The 15,140-nt window shown below is 41.5% G+C and overlaps 2 protein-coding genes across 6 annotated transcripts; both read right to left on the reverse strand.

Annotated features, from left to right (window-relative positions):
* Window positions 1–447: 447 nt before the first annotated feature.
* Window positions 448–5,856, reverse strand: LOC139581515 (probable E3 SUMO-protein ligase RNF212). Of its 5 annotated transcripts, none has more exons than XM_071411351.1 (12): window positions 5,560–5,856; window positions 3,676–3,787; window positions 3,281–3,342; window positions 3,108–3,182; window positions 2,927–2,983; window positions 2,740–2,798; window positions 2,586–2,645; window positions 2,269–2,403; window positions 1,672–1,714; window positions 1,347–1,410; window positions 1,021–1,090; window positions 448–915 (listed from the first exon to the last, which is right to left on the reverse strand). In XM_071411351.1, exons 2-12 carry the CDS (start codon window positions 3,782–3,784, stop codon window positions 762–764), a joined length of 888 nt encoding a protein of 295 aa, XP_071267452.1. In that variant the 5' UTR covers window positions 3,785–3,787; window positions 5,560–5,856; the 3' UTR covers window positions 448–761. The 5 variants fall into 5 exon arrangements, with proteins under 5 accessions (XP_071267452.1, XP_071267451.1, XP_071267450.1 ...); XM_071411350.1 differs by lacking the exon at window positions 5,560–5,856 and adding an exon at window positions 4,122–5,551 and having other exon boundaries at window positions 3,676–3,793; XM_071411349.1 differs by lacking the exon at window positions 5,560–5,856 and adding an exon at window positions 4,096–5,551 and having other exon boundaries at window positions 3,676–3,793.
* Window positions 5,857–6,868: 1,012 nt separating this feature from the next.
* Window positions 6,869–14,121, reverse strand: spon2b (spondin 2b, extracellular matrix protein). The gene is made up of 6 exons (XM_071411347.1): window positions 13,976–14,121; window positions 13,064–13,308; window positions 12,291–12,514; window positions 10,283–10,474; window positions 9,966–10,155; window positions 6,869–8,841 (listed from the first exon to the last, which is right to left on the reverse strand). The coding sequence occupies exons 2-6, from the start codon at window positions 13,293–13,295 to the stop codon at window positions 8,660–8,662; spliced, it is 1,020 nt and encodes a 339-aa protein (XP_071267448.1). The 5' UTR covers window positions 13,296–13,308; window positions 13,976–14,121; the 3' UTR covers window positions 6,869–8,659.
* Between the last annotated feature and the right edge of the window lie 1,019 nt (window positions 14,122–15,140).

Below are 15,140 nucleotides of genomic sequence, written 5' to 3' on the forward strand. Positions count from 1 at the left end.
CTGTGCTTGTAAGAAGTAATTTCCTGCCCTTGGGGCTCGAAGCAATCAAGAGGCCATGGAGGTTGTTCTAATCATGTGTCATATCTGCCATGTTAGACAAGCTATTTGAAGAAATAACACAATTATGTTGCCCACGCCTCTTCACACGGTGCCTTTGTGATTAGTTGACCTTGAAAATGCCTCGGAGGGACAGGCAGGCAGCAGCAGGCCCCCCAGAGACAGCAGAGAAGAGAGTAGAGCTGGTCCTGTCCTGGGTGAGTCATGGAACGCTTGGCATTGTCTGGGACTCACTGTGGGTGTTAACTAATTGTACTGCAAATCACAACCTCTAAACATGCCAATCAGATGAGTGGTTCGTTAATGATTAATGACTCAGTGGTACAGAGGTTACAGTACAGGTTTTGTGATTTCAGTGTCTTATTGGTCAATTAATTATTGAGAGATCAATTTGATTGGTTTGTTAAATTTTATTTGTTACTGTGACAAGTAATACTGTAATACTGTATGTAATCCATTACAATGACAATATACACGCTACACTGCACACACAACCAACAGACCACAGCTTCCAAACTCTTCTTAACCCTGTGTGAAGGGGGCTCAATTTCTGAACACTTCCTATTCCACAGCTCATCTCTCCACGGTGGAGAGTTCAACCATTGCCAGGTGACTTGATACTCTAGCTAAGTCACTCGTGGAGGGCATTGAAGTGGATCAGAGACGTCTCCTTGTGCCGTAGTGATGGCTGGCTCTTGGCGGTGTTACGGTGGAGGGCAGGTGACCCCCAGAGAGGACATGACCAGAGAAGACATGGAGGAGTGTCTGTAGGCTGACGGGGGCTTGAACACGGGCGTCTCCCACCCTGTGTTCCTACGATACGGCAGGTTAGGGGTCATCTGCAACTCCGCCAGGCGGCTGGGAGGACAGAAGGCAAGGCATCAAAGTTAATTTATTGTGTCATGGCACATTGGTGTATAAATGATTAAGTTATGATAATGACGTGATTATAACAAGTTAGACCTGACAGTGGCCGAGCGAGCTGAGTGGTTGACTAGGGTGTTCTGATTGGTCGATCGATGGGGGACGGTACCTAAAGATGCAATATTTAGAATTCACACACCACAAGGTCAGCAACACCCTAAATATTGTATGCTAAAACTCAGATATAGTGCTTCCAGACTCATAGCCGAGTCTACAAACACAAACAAGAACGAAAAACCTTATTCAGATACAACAGACAGAAGTTGAATCCATTGAAGCATTGTGCTGTTACGTAAGCAGTGAACAGCTCCACAGGTATCTATCTGTCTGTCTGTGAGTAGAGCAGAGTAGAGTAGCAGACATACCCATCCGGCCGTCCTGTGGAGGGCTGATCAAGGACAACCTCTGGACACTTCCAGAGAGCTCCGGCTGTTCAGGGAGAAAAAAACATTTCCATTTGCACAAACATACGTCTCCATCATTAAAACCAGTTTCAGTCTGCCGTAGACCTCATCACTGGTATTAAACATCAAAGAATGATTTGGCGTCAGGGTATACATGGCTAGTATTCACTCTCAAAACTAAATAAGTATACTATTAATATGAACCGGAGACATATTTAGATACAAATAATCAAAATATTTGTCTCTGATTTTAACCATATTTGGTCAATTGAAAAGGTTCACATACTTTCCTAAACAGACCTCTGTTATCCACCTCCATGTTTTCTGCCCTGAGGGGAAATCACATAACATGACATGTCACATTTCATTCTCATAGAACCCAGGAAGAAAGATTATGGAAATGCTCACTCGGACATAGTGTTCACAAGCCTGCCCAGCTTATTCAGGTGAGACTGGTGTGGTACTGCAGGGCAAAGCCAAACAGCAGCTAGGGTGAATGAAGTCAGGATATACACAGTTTACATTGGAGGATCCCCTTTCTCCCCTGCAGCTCAGGGCTGTTGTGATAGAGGTCTGGAGCAAAGGGCCCCACAGAGAGCCCAGTAGACAGACACATGCTCTGTCTGTCAGCTAGACTAGTCTACAGCATGCTGACTATAAATCAAACCGGGTCAGGACGACCGCAGAACGCAGCACGTCATGTCATATTTTATGTCAAACCATCAGAAAACAGTTACACGATACATTAGCTTGTTCCTGGATATATACTATGTACTGGCATCTATGTTCATTTAGGCTAAATATTTGTAACCTTTAACTTAAGGGTTCACATTTTTTTGATATGTGTAGGCCTAATGCAGATTTCCTAAGATGTAATACTTACAGACTTGTAGTAGATGAGAAGCGAGAGAGGGACATGGGTGAGTTGAATGGTATCTGCATTTGATCTGATTTGATTTGATGTGAACGAGCATTGTGAGAACTACGGTTCAGCTGTGATGTAGAAGCTGCTTTTGCACTGTACAGAGAGAGAGAGAGGAATGTGATTAATCTCCAACCATGGTCATTAAGAGTTGCTCTGAATAAAAAATATGTTGATAACAAATGAGTCCCCTCCATAGTCTCATGTTTGAAAAACAAAGATGACAATAGTGACACCTGGTGAGTAGAAAGCAGTAACACCCATAAAGATATTGATACCTTTGATGCTGACGAGTGCTCTCCAGCTTGGCAATATAGGCATTCTGCTCTGTAATTTTCCTGGTAAATATAAGAATGTTAAAGTCACACTAAGCAGTCGTTAATATGTGGTAGTGAATTCTGCTATGTGATGTCTAATGATTTACATTCTTACTTGGAAATTTGCTGCATTTCTTGCTTCATCTTGAGTAAAACTTCTTCTAACTTTTCATTCTAAACGGGTTGAAAAATAAGGAGCACAGATGTTTCAGATTATAACACCAGAAGAGAGAGGCTACCATTAAACTCTTTGGTATTATTAAATAGTAGTAGAGGTACAACTAAATGTCCTCCAGCCTCACCCTCTGCTGGGAATGCGCCAACAACCTCTTTTGGTGCCTTGCCTGGAATAGTAACACCTAAAAGAGTAGATACATATGTTGTTTTTATACATGCAGTACAACCTTGAGGTGGTTAAAATGATCACTATAAATAGGCTAATATCTTATGTGCCTATCCTATTATGAGCATCAAGAGAAATACCTTGCTTATCTCTGTTAAGTGTTTGGTTGCTACAGAATTGATGTCAGAGAAGAGGGCCTTTACTTCTGCACTACTCTGTGAAAGTAAAGATTGTAAAGTTTAGGTTATCAAATAGATTTCTTTGTGAGCCTCGCCAGATAATCACATCTATAAGATACTGTATCACTGCTTACTTTGTCTGAGAGAGGAGTAACTTGACATTTTGCGTTACATATCATGCACTCCCCTTGATTGGCTGAAAGAAAATGTACAATGTGGTTATTGGAACAAGCACAATATTTTATACAGAATTATGCTTTCAAACTGCATGACGGTTTTTTGTGCGGCCAAATTGTTTCTGTAACATCAGACAACGACCAGCAGAGGTCCGTGTGTTCAAGTTTAGCCTGTGTATTCTAAAAAAGACAGAACTGCTGCAAACCGACAAGTAGGCTGAGCTTCATGGAGGAACATATATTTTCTCATATAGCATCATACGTAAGGTAGTATGAGATGTTGAACGTAATTAATTTAAAGATACATAACAAGGTACATTGGCACAATTAAATAGACAGACAAAACGTGCTACCTTTCTGAAAACACACGTTGCAGATGACATGACCACAGGTGGTAACAGCTAGTTTGCGGTCAGGACCCGGGAGGTTGAAGCAGGAGTTACAGCAGATCCAGTAAGACATTTTCTATAGCTAAGAGATTAACGTTAGCCAATGTTAGATAGTACAAAAATAACATAAAACTACGACATAGTTATAAATTCAGACATTCTATCTTCTTGCTTTTAAGTCGCAGAGATCAGCCAAAATAGATTGATGGCTACCAATTTGGACTATAAAGACGAACTAGCTAGCTAGCTAACGTTAGCTTGCGTGTTAACGCCCCCCCCCAAATAGCTAGCTACAGTAGCTTTTCTTACTTACCTGTTTCTGGGGCAGCTATCTACTAAAAAGTAAATTATATTTTACTGAAGAAAGGTCCACATCTGACTTACATGATGGAACTAGTTAGCAAACTCACAAAACTTTCCGTGTCGTTTTCTGGCTTTAGCAACTGTAGCAATTAACTAGCCCGGCTACCTTCTGATTTTCGGTTTGTTTGCATGTCAGATCGCTTTCTGATTGGCTGGTTACGTCATTATTTACATTTTGGTGCGTTCATTGGAGAAAACAAATTGGGATAGTTGTGTAAGATGAAACAAACACATTTTATGAATTCATACATTGTCTCTAGAAGGATGTACAGTAAAGTAGATGCCTCCTCAGCACTGATCTTAGTCTAGTTTGGAATAGCAGTTGACTCTAGTGGCCACTTTGCATTGTACTGCAAGACATCATTCCTGCTCTAAAGTTCTTATCAAACCAACTTCTTTGCAATCAGGAAGTCTTTCAGTCTTTTGATTTGCCAAAATCCAACTGATAGTTGAATGGAAGTCTACACAACAGCCCACCACAAAACGTTCCCATTGGTTTCTTCACTGATCTGGCAAAACGTCTCATCTAGTTCCTGTGAATATGAATAAAAGACCGTTAAAAGGACAGGCCTAGTAGCGCAACACAATATTTGTTGTTTTCATGTATTGTACTATAGGCCTAGTTCTTATCAAAATAATAGTCAGCTTTTTTCTGAAACTAGACATTTGGAAAATGACCCTTTTCATAACAAAGTGTGTTTGATTATTTCCTTGTGTTGATGTTTAGCATCTGGTCTCTTAGGAGTTTCAGGTTGTTCTCCATGGTCTGAGCTTTGTCTTTGTGCCTCAGCACTGGGGTCAACATCAAAATGAATCCTCTGCATTGGAAATATCAGAACAATATTCAGATATGGTTGTGGAGCAACACAGTCCAGCAGACTCAGTGCATGGTGTGGAGGAACTCACAAGCCTGTCACCGGCGAAAATGGAAAACCTTAGATTTGAGTTGGACTGCATGCACAACCAATGTGGGCCAGAAGCGTGGGATGTGAATTAGAATTTTCCAAATCTGTCATATGTTTTTTTAATTAATATCTAGAAGCAAAATAAAAATGACATGGTGGTCTGGATCACAGTGATAGTGAGGCCAAGAGGAGGGGAGTTAGGGTTCTTTTTCCCAATACTCCAAAAGAAAATTACCTGAGAAAAACACAACACAGACAGCTGATATTTCACATTTTTATTAATCTAATGAGTAAGCCATTATTACAGAAAAAGTAGAGATGATTTTGCAAATTAAGCGTGCAAATACTACTAGAATACTACTGACTTGCCTAGTTAAATAAAGGTTAAATTAAAAATGTAATAGAATATCAAACAAATGCCTGGTTGACTTTATCATGATCTCTGCTAACCCAATGAACATTTTAATTGGTTGACTTCATCATGATCTCTGCTAACTCATTTAACTTTTTAAATGGTTGACTTCATCATGATCTCTGCTAATCCATTGAACTTTTTAAACCACCTGCCCATAGAACTCACCTATCAACCATGCAGAACAATGTCCTCCTCTCCACCTGCCCATAGAACTGACCTGTGATCAGCATGTTACCTGGAATTTCCTTGATGAGGCACTTTTGCTAATATTCACCCAGATCAAAGTACATAGCAGCTATCAGTGCCAGGTAACACAGCACCCACAGCCCAATGCCCCTCACATTCATTTTGACACACAGTATGTGACAAAGTTAAATGAGTATAATGAGCCTTATGGTTGCTAGTGTGCAGGCGACAACTCTGGTGTGAGGAACTGACACCTGCTGTTGCTGCGACCGGCCATCCAAACTGCGTCTGAGTGGGTACCCAAGGTCAGCAGAGAAACTGATAAGCCTGACCAGTAGTAGAAGCCCACATGTACTGATAAAGAAACATGAGATTGTTCACTTATTAACTAGTGTGCACTGTACCATCATGAAACCTACACTCTTAGAAAAAATGGTTCCCAAAAGGGTTCTTCAGCTGTCCCCATAGGAAAACCCTTTAGGGTTCCATGTAGAATCCTCTGTGGAAAGTGTTCTACATGGAACCAAAAAGGGTTCTACCTGGAACCAAATGGGTTCTACCTGGAACCAAAAGGAGCTCTTCAAAGAGTTTTCCTATGGGGACAGCTGAAGAACCCTTTTAGGTTCTCGATAGCACCTTTTTCCCCTAAGATTGTACTCGCATAGTATCTGCAAAGACTGTCCTTCTACATCAAAAGCCAAGAATCTGTCTATTTTTCCTGTTACTTTTCCCAGTAATTTTCCATCATTTGTCATTGGTTTGAAATAAGACCAACACTTGAGAAACAAGCAGAAATATATGAAGCGAAAGGCACCAATGGCCCAGATGTAGGCAATGATTGCTATTTCTTGGAATTTTTCAGAGTCAGTCTATTTCTCAGGTTTTCTGTGGCTTAGGTAGCTTAGGGGTTTTCTAGGGAAGAGCTCATTTGTACTACTTTGAAAGACAGTTTGTCATATCTTATCCTGCGACATGGCATGATGAAGTATGTCAGGTATGACTAATGAAAGCTTTGGCATAGATAGCAAACAACATCAATGAGTAACAAAGATTTTCATGACAGGGACACTCCTTTGAGATCGTTTTGTTTTGTAGGCCTATTTTATGCTGTGGTGTATGCTGTTGTGTAGCATGATGTATTTTGTTGATTGTATGAAATATTGTTGCTTTACATCAATTAAAAATAAAATTGCAATCAACTTACATGTATTTACAGTTTATTGGACTTACAAAGAACATACATACAGACAGACAAACATCAACAAAATTCGGTGTACTGTTTTTTAGAAGGAGGTACATTTTCTCAGAAAAGTACGCATTTTGCCATTTCTCTCTGATTTTGACAATATCTCAATAGCACGATCGAGTGTGAGATTTCTACTGCTTGATACTGTACAGTACAGGTCCAAACCCTGTAAATAAATAGATTCTCTGTAGTAGAGATCATCATGGAAAAGAGTGCTTTATCTGTAAACACACATCTGGTCTATTGTAAGTAATGGAGCCTTCTATGAGGTTTTGGGGTTGACTGCCATATCGTCAGTGGTGTAAAGTACTTCAGTAAAAATACTTTAAAGTACTGGAGAAATTGTTTTAGGTTTTTGGGGGTGTCTGTACTTTACTTAACTATTTATATTTTTGACAACTTTTACTTTAACTTCACTACATTCCTAAAGAAAATATTGTACTTTTAATTCCATACATTTTCCCTGACAACCCAAAGTACTCCTTACATTTTGAATGATTAGCAGAACAGGAAAATTGTGAAATTCACACACATATCAAGAGAACACGTGGTCATCCCTACTGCCAATGTTCTGGCGGACTCACTAAACACAAATGCATCTTTTGTAAATAATGTCTGAGTGTTGGAGTTTGCCCCTGGCTGTCTGTAAATAATGTCTGAGTGTTGGAGTTTGCCCCTGGCTGTCTGTAAATAATGTCTGAGTGTTGGAGTTTGCCCCTGGCTGTCTGTAAATAATGTCTGAGTGTTGGAGTTTGCCCCTGGCTGTCTGTAAATAATGTCTGAGTGTTGGAGTTTGCCCCTGGCTGTCTGTAAATAATGTCTGAGTGTTGGAGTTTGCCCCTGGCTGTCTGTAAATAATGTCTGAGTGTTGGAGTTTGCCCCTGGCTGTCTGTAAATAATGTCTGAGTGTTGGAGTTTGCCCCTGGCTGTCTGTAAATAATGTCTGAGTGTTGGAGTTTGCCCCTGGCTGTCTGTAAATAATGTCTGAGTGTTGGAGTTTGCCCCTGGCTGTCTGTAAATAATGTCTGAGTGTTGGAGTTTGCCCATGGCTAAAAACAAGAACATGGTGCCGACTTTTACGCAAGTAAAATTTTACTGGGTGACTTTCACTTTTACGTAAGTGACGTTCTATACTTTTACTCAAGTATGATGATTGGGTACTTTTTCCAACACTGCTGATTATCTGTAACAGGGGTGTTCAAATCTTACCCTGCAAGGTCTGAAGTATTGCTGGTTTTCTGTTCTACCTGATAATTAGTTGGCCCCACCTGGTGTCCCAGGTCTAAATCAGTCCTGGATTAGAGGGGAGGAATGAAGAAGAAGAAAAAAACAGTGTAACTGGCTTCCAGGTCCAGATTTGAATTTAAGAATGATTTTTCAGACTCATGGCTAGCTACCGCAGAAAACCCAATGACATAGGGAAACATTAATCACAAGGAAGAACTAAGGGCAAAGTTTCTAGACAACCTCTTCACTCCTCAGGCTTCACAATAATTGCATGTCTGTGACCCATTTATAAATCTTTCCCAGTCAGTGGTGGCTGGTGCCACTTTAAATTGAAGTACGGGCTCATAGTAATGGCTGGAATGGAATGGTATTACACTTGTTTCTAATGGTTAGATACTGTTCCATCTATTCCATTCCAGCCATTACTTTGAACCGTCCTCTCCTCACCAGCCCCACTGTTCCCAGTGAATAGGCTAGGAAGCCCAGCGAGAAAAGGGTCAATTTCTACAGCTTGGGCTTCTCCAGTGGAGATGACGGACGCATCTTTCGTACTCTTTGTCGTCTTGCATGGCCTCTTCTTTTCTGTTTCGTACTCTTGCCGGCCAGTCATAAGCAGTTATCAGGGATACATTTGTTCTCCTCTTCCAGTGGGGGGCAGACTACCCCATTGTTTGCTGGTTGTAGGTGAATGTAGCGAGTTCTGTGGCGCACGCCTGAGTCTCCGCATTTGCCTTTGCACAGGCCCCAGGGTGACCATGCAGACACCTCACAGTCTAGAGGGGTGGAATCTAGTGGGAAGGACACCAGATATACTCTGTTAGTAATATGCATTAAGACATTATTTTAGCAATCCATAGAACACTTGAATTGCAAGAGACCAGAGACCTGTAACACATGCGCGTGCAGCAGTAGGGGTTGATATGATTTCAGTGACCCTTTCTCTAGCCAGGCTCTAGGGCCCCCCTGTGTGTGTGTGCGTGGTGGTCTTCTGGAGTTATAACATGCCACACAAGGATAAGCCTTCAGGCATAGGTTAAAATGACTGATTTAGCTAAGCCACCCAACACCATTTCATACGAAAGGGGAAGACTTGATTTATTAATCAAGTTAATTTGCTCAATCAGAAAAAATTGTTATAGAATATTTCCAAGTGCTATGTCAAATATAGCTGTAATACTGTAGGAAACAGGACATTTTATGATTGTATAGAATATACAGGGTAACCAAATGTATTTCGTATGTATGCCAAAGTAAATCCCAATGTAAGGAAATTCTTTAAAATAAATGTTTTTATATATCCAAAGCTCGTAGCGGTACATTCCTGGCTACGGTTGCTAAATCTGGATGAACTTTTATTGAATAATTAAATTACAGAAACTTGACTTTGTATGTTTTAAACATCCTGTGGTTTGCCTAGCCCCCCCCCCCCCCCCCATGTTATGAGCCAGTAAAATGTTGATATCTATCACAGATTGAGGTTATTTTTTGGGAGAATTAGAGAAGCAGGAGGATGTAACGTGGAATAAAAGCAAGGCTGGACTACTTGACATCAGTGCTGAGAGGCAGGAAATGTCCAATGCCTTTGACCTCCTTTATCCTGTGTGTTGCCTGGTTGCCATGGGCACAGAGGAACAGCTCTTGCTGACTCCAACTCAATGCTGGCGCACAACGGATCCGATTACCGCAAGGCTTTACTTTACTCTTTATGTTTTGCCAGATGGCCAGTGCCAATTCTTTGCTCTCTTCTTTCATTTTAATGGGGTTAAATTGAATAAATCTTGGTTCATAAGATGATGATTACGTTAAAAACAATAATTGATCAAGTTTTTTTCTATAAGAGAGGTAGGATTGCAGGATAGCAAGCGATAAATATTAGTTCACTGTATTTGTTTCTTAAATGTTTCTTGCTTACTTATGAGAGAGTCCTCAATCTCATTGCCAATCTCATTGCCAGTCTGGTTGAACTGGGTGGGCTCCATGGGTATGCTGAAGATCTGGTTGTTCTTGGTCTTTGTGAGGGTGACCTTGCCCATGGGTGGCAGATTCTTCAGACGGGGATAATAGAAAGAGTTGGCAGGATGGCTTGGAGAAGATGACGTTATCTGGAAAGGACAAAATCAAGTTGTGTTGTCAACAGCACTTCTGGTATTGATTACCGAAGTTGATATAGCATCATCAGTTACCTACAGCATGGACATGATGATCAACCATGGGCTCTTTTAGATTTACCTGTGTGACTTTGTCCTGAGGAATGGTCTCAAAGTTGGGAGAGGAGAAGGTGAAGCCACTGTCAGTGCCTGCATCGTAGGGGTACAGCTCCAGTGTGACACTCTCCTTCCACTGGTCTCCCTCACACAGGTCAAAGCTGTCCACTCCCAGGAACCAGTCTGGGCTGGGAACTATCCGCACTATGAAGGATAGCTGTAGAGAGAGGGGGAAGTAGGATGGGTTATGTGTGGATGTTTCTAGGAGTCCGTCTAACAGTAAACTCAAATTTAGTGCAGACACTCAAAGGATCAGCGGTCTTAATCTGCTCTTCATTATTCCGTACTCTCATCTTTACAGAGCTTTCCTCAACTACAGTTCCAACAGAGACTTCCAACAGTAAGATTTTTTTTTTTTGCTGACATCTTTTATTGAATACCCCGAGGCCAATAATAAGAAACTGGTCCCAAATGCTGGTCCCTGAATGTTGTGTAAAAACATATATGTACAATACCGTTCAAAATTTTGGGGTCACTTAGAAATGTCCTTGTTTTTGAAAAGAAATCTTTTTTTTTTGTCCATTAAAATAACATCAAATTTATCCGAAAAACAGTGTAGACATTGTTAATGTTGTAAATGACTATTGTAGCTGGAAACGGCAGATTTTTTAAAATGGAATATCTACATAGGTGTACAGAGGCCCATTATCAGCAACCATCACTCCTGTTTTCCAATGGCATGTTGTGTTAGCTAATCCAAGTTTATAATTTTAAAAGGCTAATTGATCATTAGAAAACCCTTTTGCAATTATCTTAGCACAGCTGAAAAGTGTTGTTCTGATTAAAGAAGCAATAAAACTGGCCTTCTTTAGACTAGTTGAGTATCTGGAGCATCAGCATTTGTGGGTTCGATTACAGGCTCAAAATGGCCAGAAACAAATAACCTTTTTCTGAAACTTGTCAGTCTATTCTTGTTCTGAGAAATTAAGGCTATTCCATGCGAGAAATTGCCAAGAAACTGACGATCTCGTACAACACTGTGTACTACTCCCTTCACAGAACAGCTCAAACTGTCTCTAACCAGAATAGAAAGATGAGTAGGAGGCCCCGGTGCACAACTGAGCAAGAGGACAAGATGCTGGCCTTCTAGGCAGAGTTCCTCTCTCCAGTGTCTGTGTTCTTTTGTCCATCTTAATCTTTTATTTTTATTGGCCAGTCTGAGATATGGCTTTTTCTTTGCAACTCTGCCTAGAATGCCAGCATCCCGGAGTCGCCTCTTCACTGTTGACTTTGAGACTGGTGTTCTGCAGGTTCTATTTAATGAAGCTGCCAGTTGAGGACTTGTGAGGCGTCTGTTTCTCAAACTAGGCACTCTAATGTACTTGTCGTCTTGCTCAGTTGTGCACCGGGGCCTCCCACACCTCTTTCTATTCTGGTTAGAGCCAGTTTGCGCTGTTCTGTGAAGGGAGTAGTATACAGCGTTGTACGAGATCTTCAGTCTCTTCGAGACTACGCCAGAAATCAACTATATTGTCATAGAGAGATTACTATGTAAAACCTACACCACATATTCTAAACCCTGTACCAACTTTTAATATAAACGTTTTTTTTCAAGTAAATAGGTGCACATTCAGAGAGGTATATTAGATAGATGGACATTGAGAGAGGTATATTAGATAGATGGACATTGAGAGAGGTATATTAGATAGATGGACATTGAGAGAGGTATATTAGATAGATGGACATTGAGAGAGGTATATTAGATAGATGGACATTGAGAGAGGTATATTAGATAGATGGACATTGAGAGAGGTATATTAGATAGATGGACATTGAGAGAGGTATATTAGATAGATGGACATTGAGAGAGGTATATTAGATAGATGGACATTGAGAGAGGTATATTAGATAGATGGACATTGAGAGAGGTATATTAGATAGATGGACATTGAGAGAGGTATATTAGATAGATGGACATTGAGAGAGGTATTTTAGATAGATATTGAATGCTCTGTGAAGATTGAGAAACTTACAAAAGAGTGCCTTGCAAAGACCTCGAACTCTGAGGTCATCTGGCCCGTTCCCCCAACCAAGGCTGGAGCAGAGAACAGCCCGTAGACACTCTGGATGCGTTCCCCAGCCGCCTCCACCTCCTTCATCAGAGTCCAGGCCTCACCCTTCTCAGAGAACTCCCTTACCCCGTTGCTTGCAAACTCATTCCGCTGCCAGATATGATAGTCTGAACTGTGGGTCACCCCTTGAATGGAAGAATTGCACATATTACATGGATTGTTTCCCCCAGTTTGTGTAGCTCTTAACTAGCAGCTCAGAATGTATTTAAAATGTCTGCTTTTCAGGCACACTGTAAACTAATAGTAATGGATTGGATGCATATACCGCTTTTCCAGGTGCTCAAATAGTTTTAAATTATAGGGAAAATCTGGAAATCTGCAATGCACGTCTACTACCATACATTTACCAGATGTCTATAGTATTTACCTGATGTCTATGTTTTATACATGAATATAGGAATCTACAGTATAGGATTACTATTACAGTATTAACAAAGGGAGTCAGATCACAGGCTAATAATAGTACATTTTATTTTATATATTTTTTGTCATTAAGCAGACGCTTTTATCCAAAGCGACTTAAAATATCAATTAGGGTTAAATGCTTTGCTCAAGGGCACATCGACAGATTTCTCACCTAGTCAGCTTGAGGATTCGAACCAGCAACCTTTCGGTTACTAGCCCAACGCTCTTAACTGCTAGGTTGCCTGCCGCCCAAAAAGTATTTCACTTACCAATGAGAGGGGACCACTGGGCAGGGGGGCGGTAGATTGGGTACTGCTTAGGGAAGGAGGTTTGGCTCCACATCCCTGTAAATGTCAGGCTGTACTTGGCAGTGGTGTCTGCCGTGCACACCGGGTCTATGGTCACAGGCATGGGGTGGACACTCCCAAGCAGGGTTAGGGTCAGGCTGGCTAGCCAGTGCACCACACTGCTAGTGCTGCTCACGTTCATGTCTCTTTCCATGCTTGTTACTGAGCTGGAAAAGAGATAGGGGAAGGAGGGGCATTTCAGGTTCTGCACCACTTGACTGGGCAACCAACAACATTCCTTCTGTGTTAGTTTAAAGTATGTGGTCCATATGACTGATGAGGAAAGAATTTGGCCCATTTCCACAGTTCCAGACTCAAACACTCGCTTAGCCTAAACACAGTGCAACAATGAGTGTGAAAGTGAAATGGGAAACAGAAGCAGGTCAGATGCAGGCTTGACATCAATGTAGATGTTTATATTAATATCTGCACTGATAGAATTCTAAGGTGTTTGCAGTCTATACACGATAATTCGTCTTCATTCATTATTATTGCGTTTGAAATGTACCTGTAGGCATTAGGCTACATGAGTATGAACATTCACAGCTAACCTACTGACAATGAAAGCCTAGGAATGTAACAGCGGTGACATTAAGTCTGACAATTCACATGTGTACGCATTCATGAATATAAATAAGCTTATGCCATTAGGATCATCATGCATTCATAGAACACTTGTTCACAACATTTAGATGAGTGACAAATAGCTTTTGCTTTCCACACATAACACCTACAGTACTCATTGCACGCATGCTTGTCAGATCCGCTCTACACAAAGGTCCATTTGACATTCATTAAGGCAGTGCTTGAGACGACAGAGGAGTGGGTACTTACTGAGTTTGCAGATACAGATGTGGTTATCGTTGAAGTTGAGGAGTGAAACTTGTGCCTGGGCTGTCTTGAGGAGGGACTGCGAGACCTGAACGCTTCCCTCAGCTATTTATGCCTTCCAGAGGTCTCCTCAGTTGAACAATATCAATAACCCCTGCCCTGACCCCTCCCAGCTTCACTGATGCATGCTCCACATTAGCGCTCTCTCCTTCCCTCCTTTTTTCCTTCCCTCCCTCCCTCTCTCCCTCCCTCCTAGTCCTCCCAGGGTGTGAGTGAATAGATCATAGTTGGAAACAAGGGGATATAGTTTTTTCCTAAAAGGGTCTAGTCTACAGTGTGAGTGGAGCTGGAGCAGGGACCACGCCTGCCTATGCAGGGCCTCTTGATTTTTAGGCCAGCAGAGTTGTGGGGAAGTGGCTTGGCCGGCGGACAACTTGGCGATGGGATAGGGATGGAGAGACAGCCTGAGCCGGCAGCCCTTCTAGCCCACATTCAGGCTAACAGCTCCAGCCTGCTGCTGTAATTGCTTTCACATGCTCATGTTTCACCTCCACTGCTCCCTCTGCCGCTGCGGCTGCCGCTGCTGCCCTCCCACTCCCACTCCTTGCTCTTTAACGCCGAGACTAGGGTTATTTGTGAGATTCTGTTGATTAAGTTCCAGAAGTTCAATCAGAAGTGCACATGCAGTATACATTCTGTCGTAAAATCTTGCAAGCAAGCGATTTATTTCACATCAATGTGAGTGAGGTAAGTTAATTGATTATCAATTATCTAATTTAACTGATTATCAATATTCAATGTGTTGATATTTGATTGTACCATATGCACACTGTATTTAATGATGGTAAGGGCTCAAAGTAATGTGCATTGTCTGCTAAAACTCTGTAAAACTGATGAAACATCTGTAACCTTATTATGTTAGGACGTAATAAATACCAGTCAAAACATGGCATGACCGCAGGTGTAGGTCAGGAGTGGCAGAGGCAAATGAAATGTCTACTGAAAGAAAGGAGGGGATACAAACAAAGTGTGGTTGCAGCTATAAACACGGTGCCATGGCCCTCTGACTGTGAGAGTGGTGGAGAAACGTTTAGAGGGGTCTCCCCACAACCACACCTGGACAAAATATTGACTGACTTCTCTGGCACTTTTCTCTTTTTCTCTACGG

This window comes from Salvelinus alpinus, chromosome 7, assembly GCF_045679555.1.
Source record: "Salvelinus alpinus chromosome 7, SLU_Salpinus.1, whole genome shotgun sequence".
Taxonomy (NCBI): domain Eukaryota; kingdom Metazoa; phylum Chordata; class Actinopteri; order Salmoniformes; family Salmonidae; genus Salvelinus; species Salvelinus alpinus.

What these genes read in the sequence shown, in the direction of transcription:
- LOC139581515 (XM_071411351.1), bottom strand. Translation starts at nt 3,784, where the DNA reads ATGTCTTACTGGATCTGCTGTAACTCCTGCTTCAACCTCCCGGGTCCT. An exon ending in TGGCGCATTCCCAGCAGAGG is followed by an intron (nt 2,799 to 2,926) that starts GTGAGGCTGGAG and finishes CAACCCGTTTAG; the next exon opens with AATGAAAAGTTAGAAGAAGT. An exon ending in TCCACAGGACGGCCGGATGG is followed by an intron (nt 1,091 to 1,346) that starts GTATGTCTGCTA and finishes TTGCATCTTTAG; the next exon opens with GTACCGTCCCCCATCGATCG.
- spon2b (XM_071411347.1), bottom strand. Translation starts at nt 13,295, where the DNA reads ATGGAAAGAGACATGAACGTGAGCAGCACTAGCAGTGTGGTGCACTGG. An exon ending in CTCAGGACAAAGTCACACAG is followed by an intron (nt 10,156 to 10,282) that starts GTAAATCTAAAA and finishes TGTCCTTTCCAG; the next exon opens with ATAACGTCATCTTCTCCAAG. An exon ending in GATTGAGGACTCTCTCATAA is followed by an intron (nt 8,842 to 9,965) that starts GTAAGCAAGAAA and finishes CCTTCCCACTAG; the next exon opens with ATTCCACCCCTCTAGACTGT.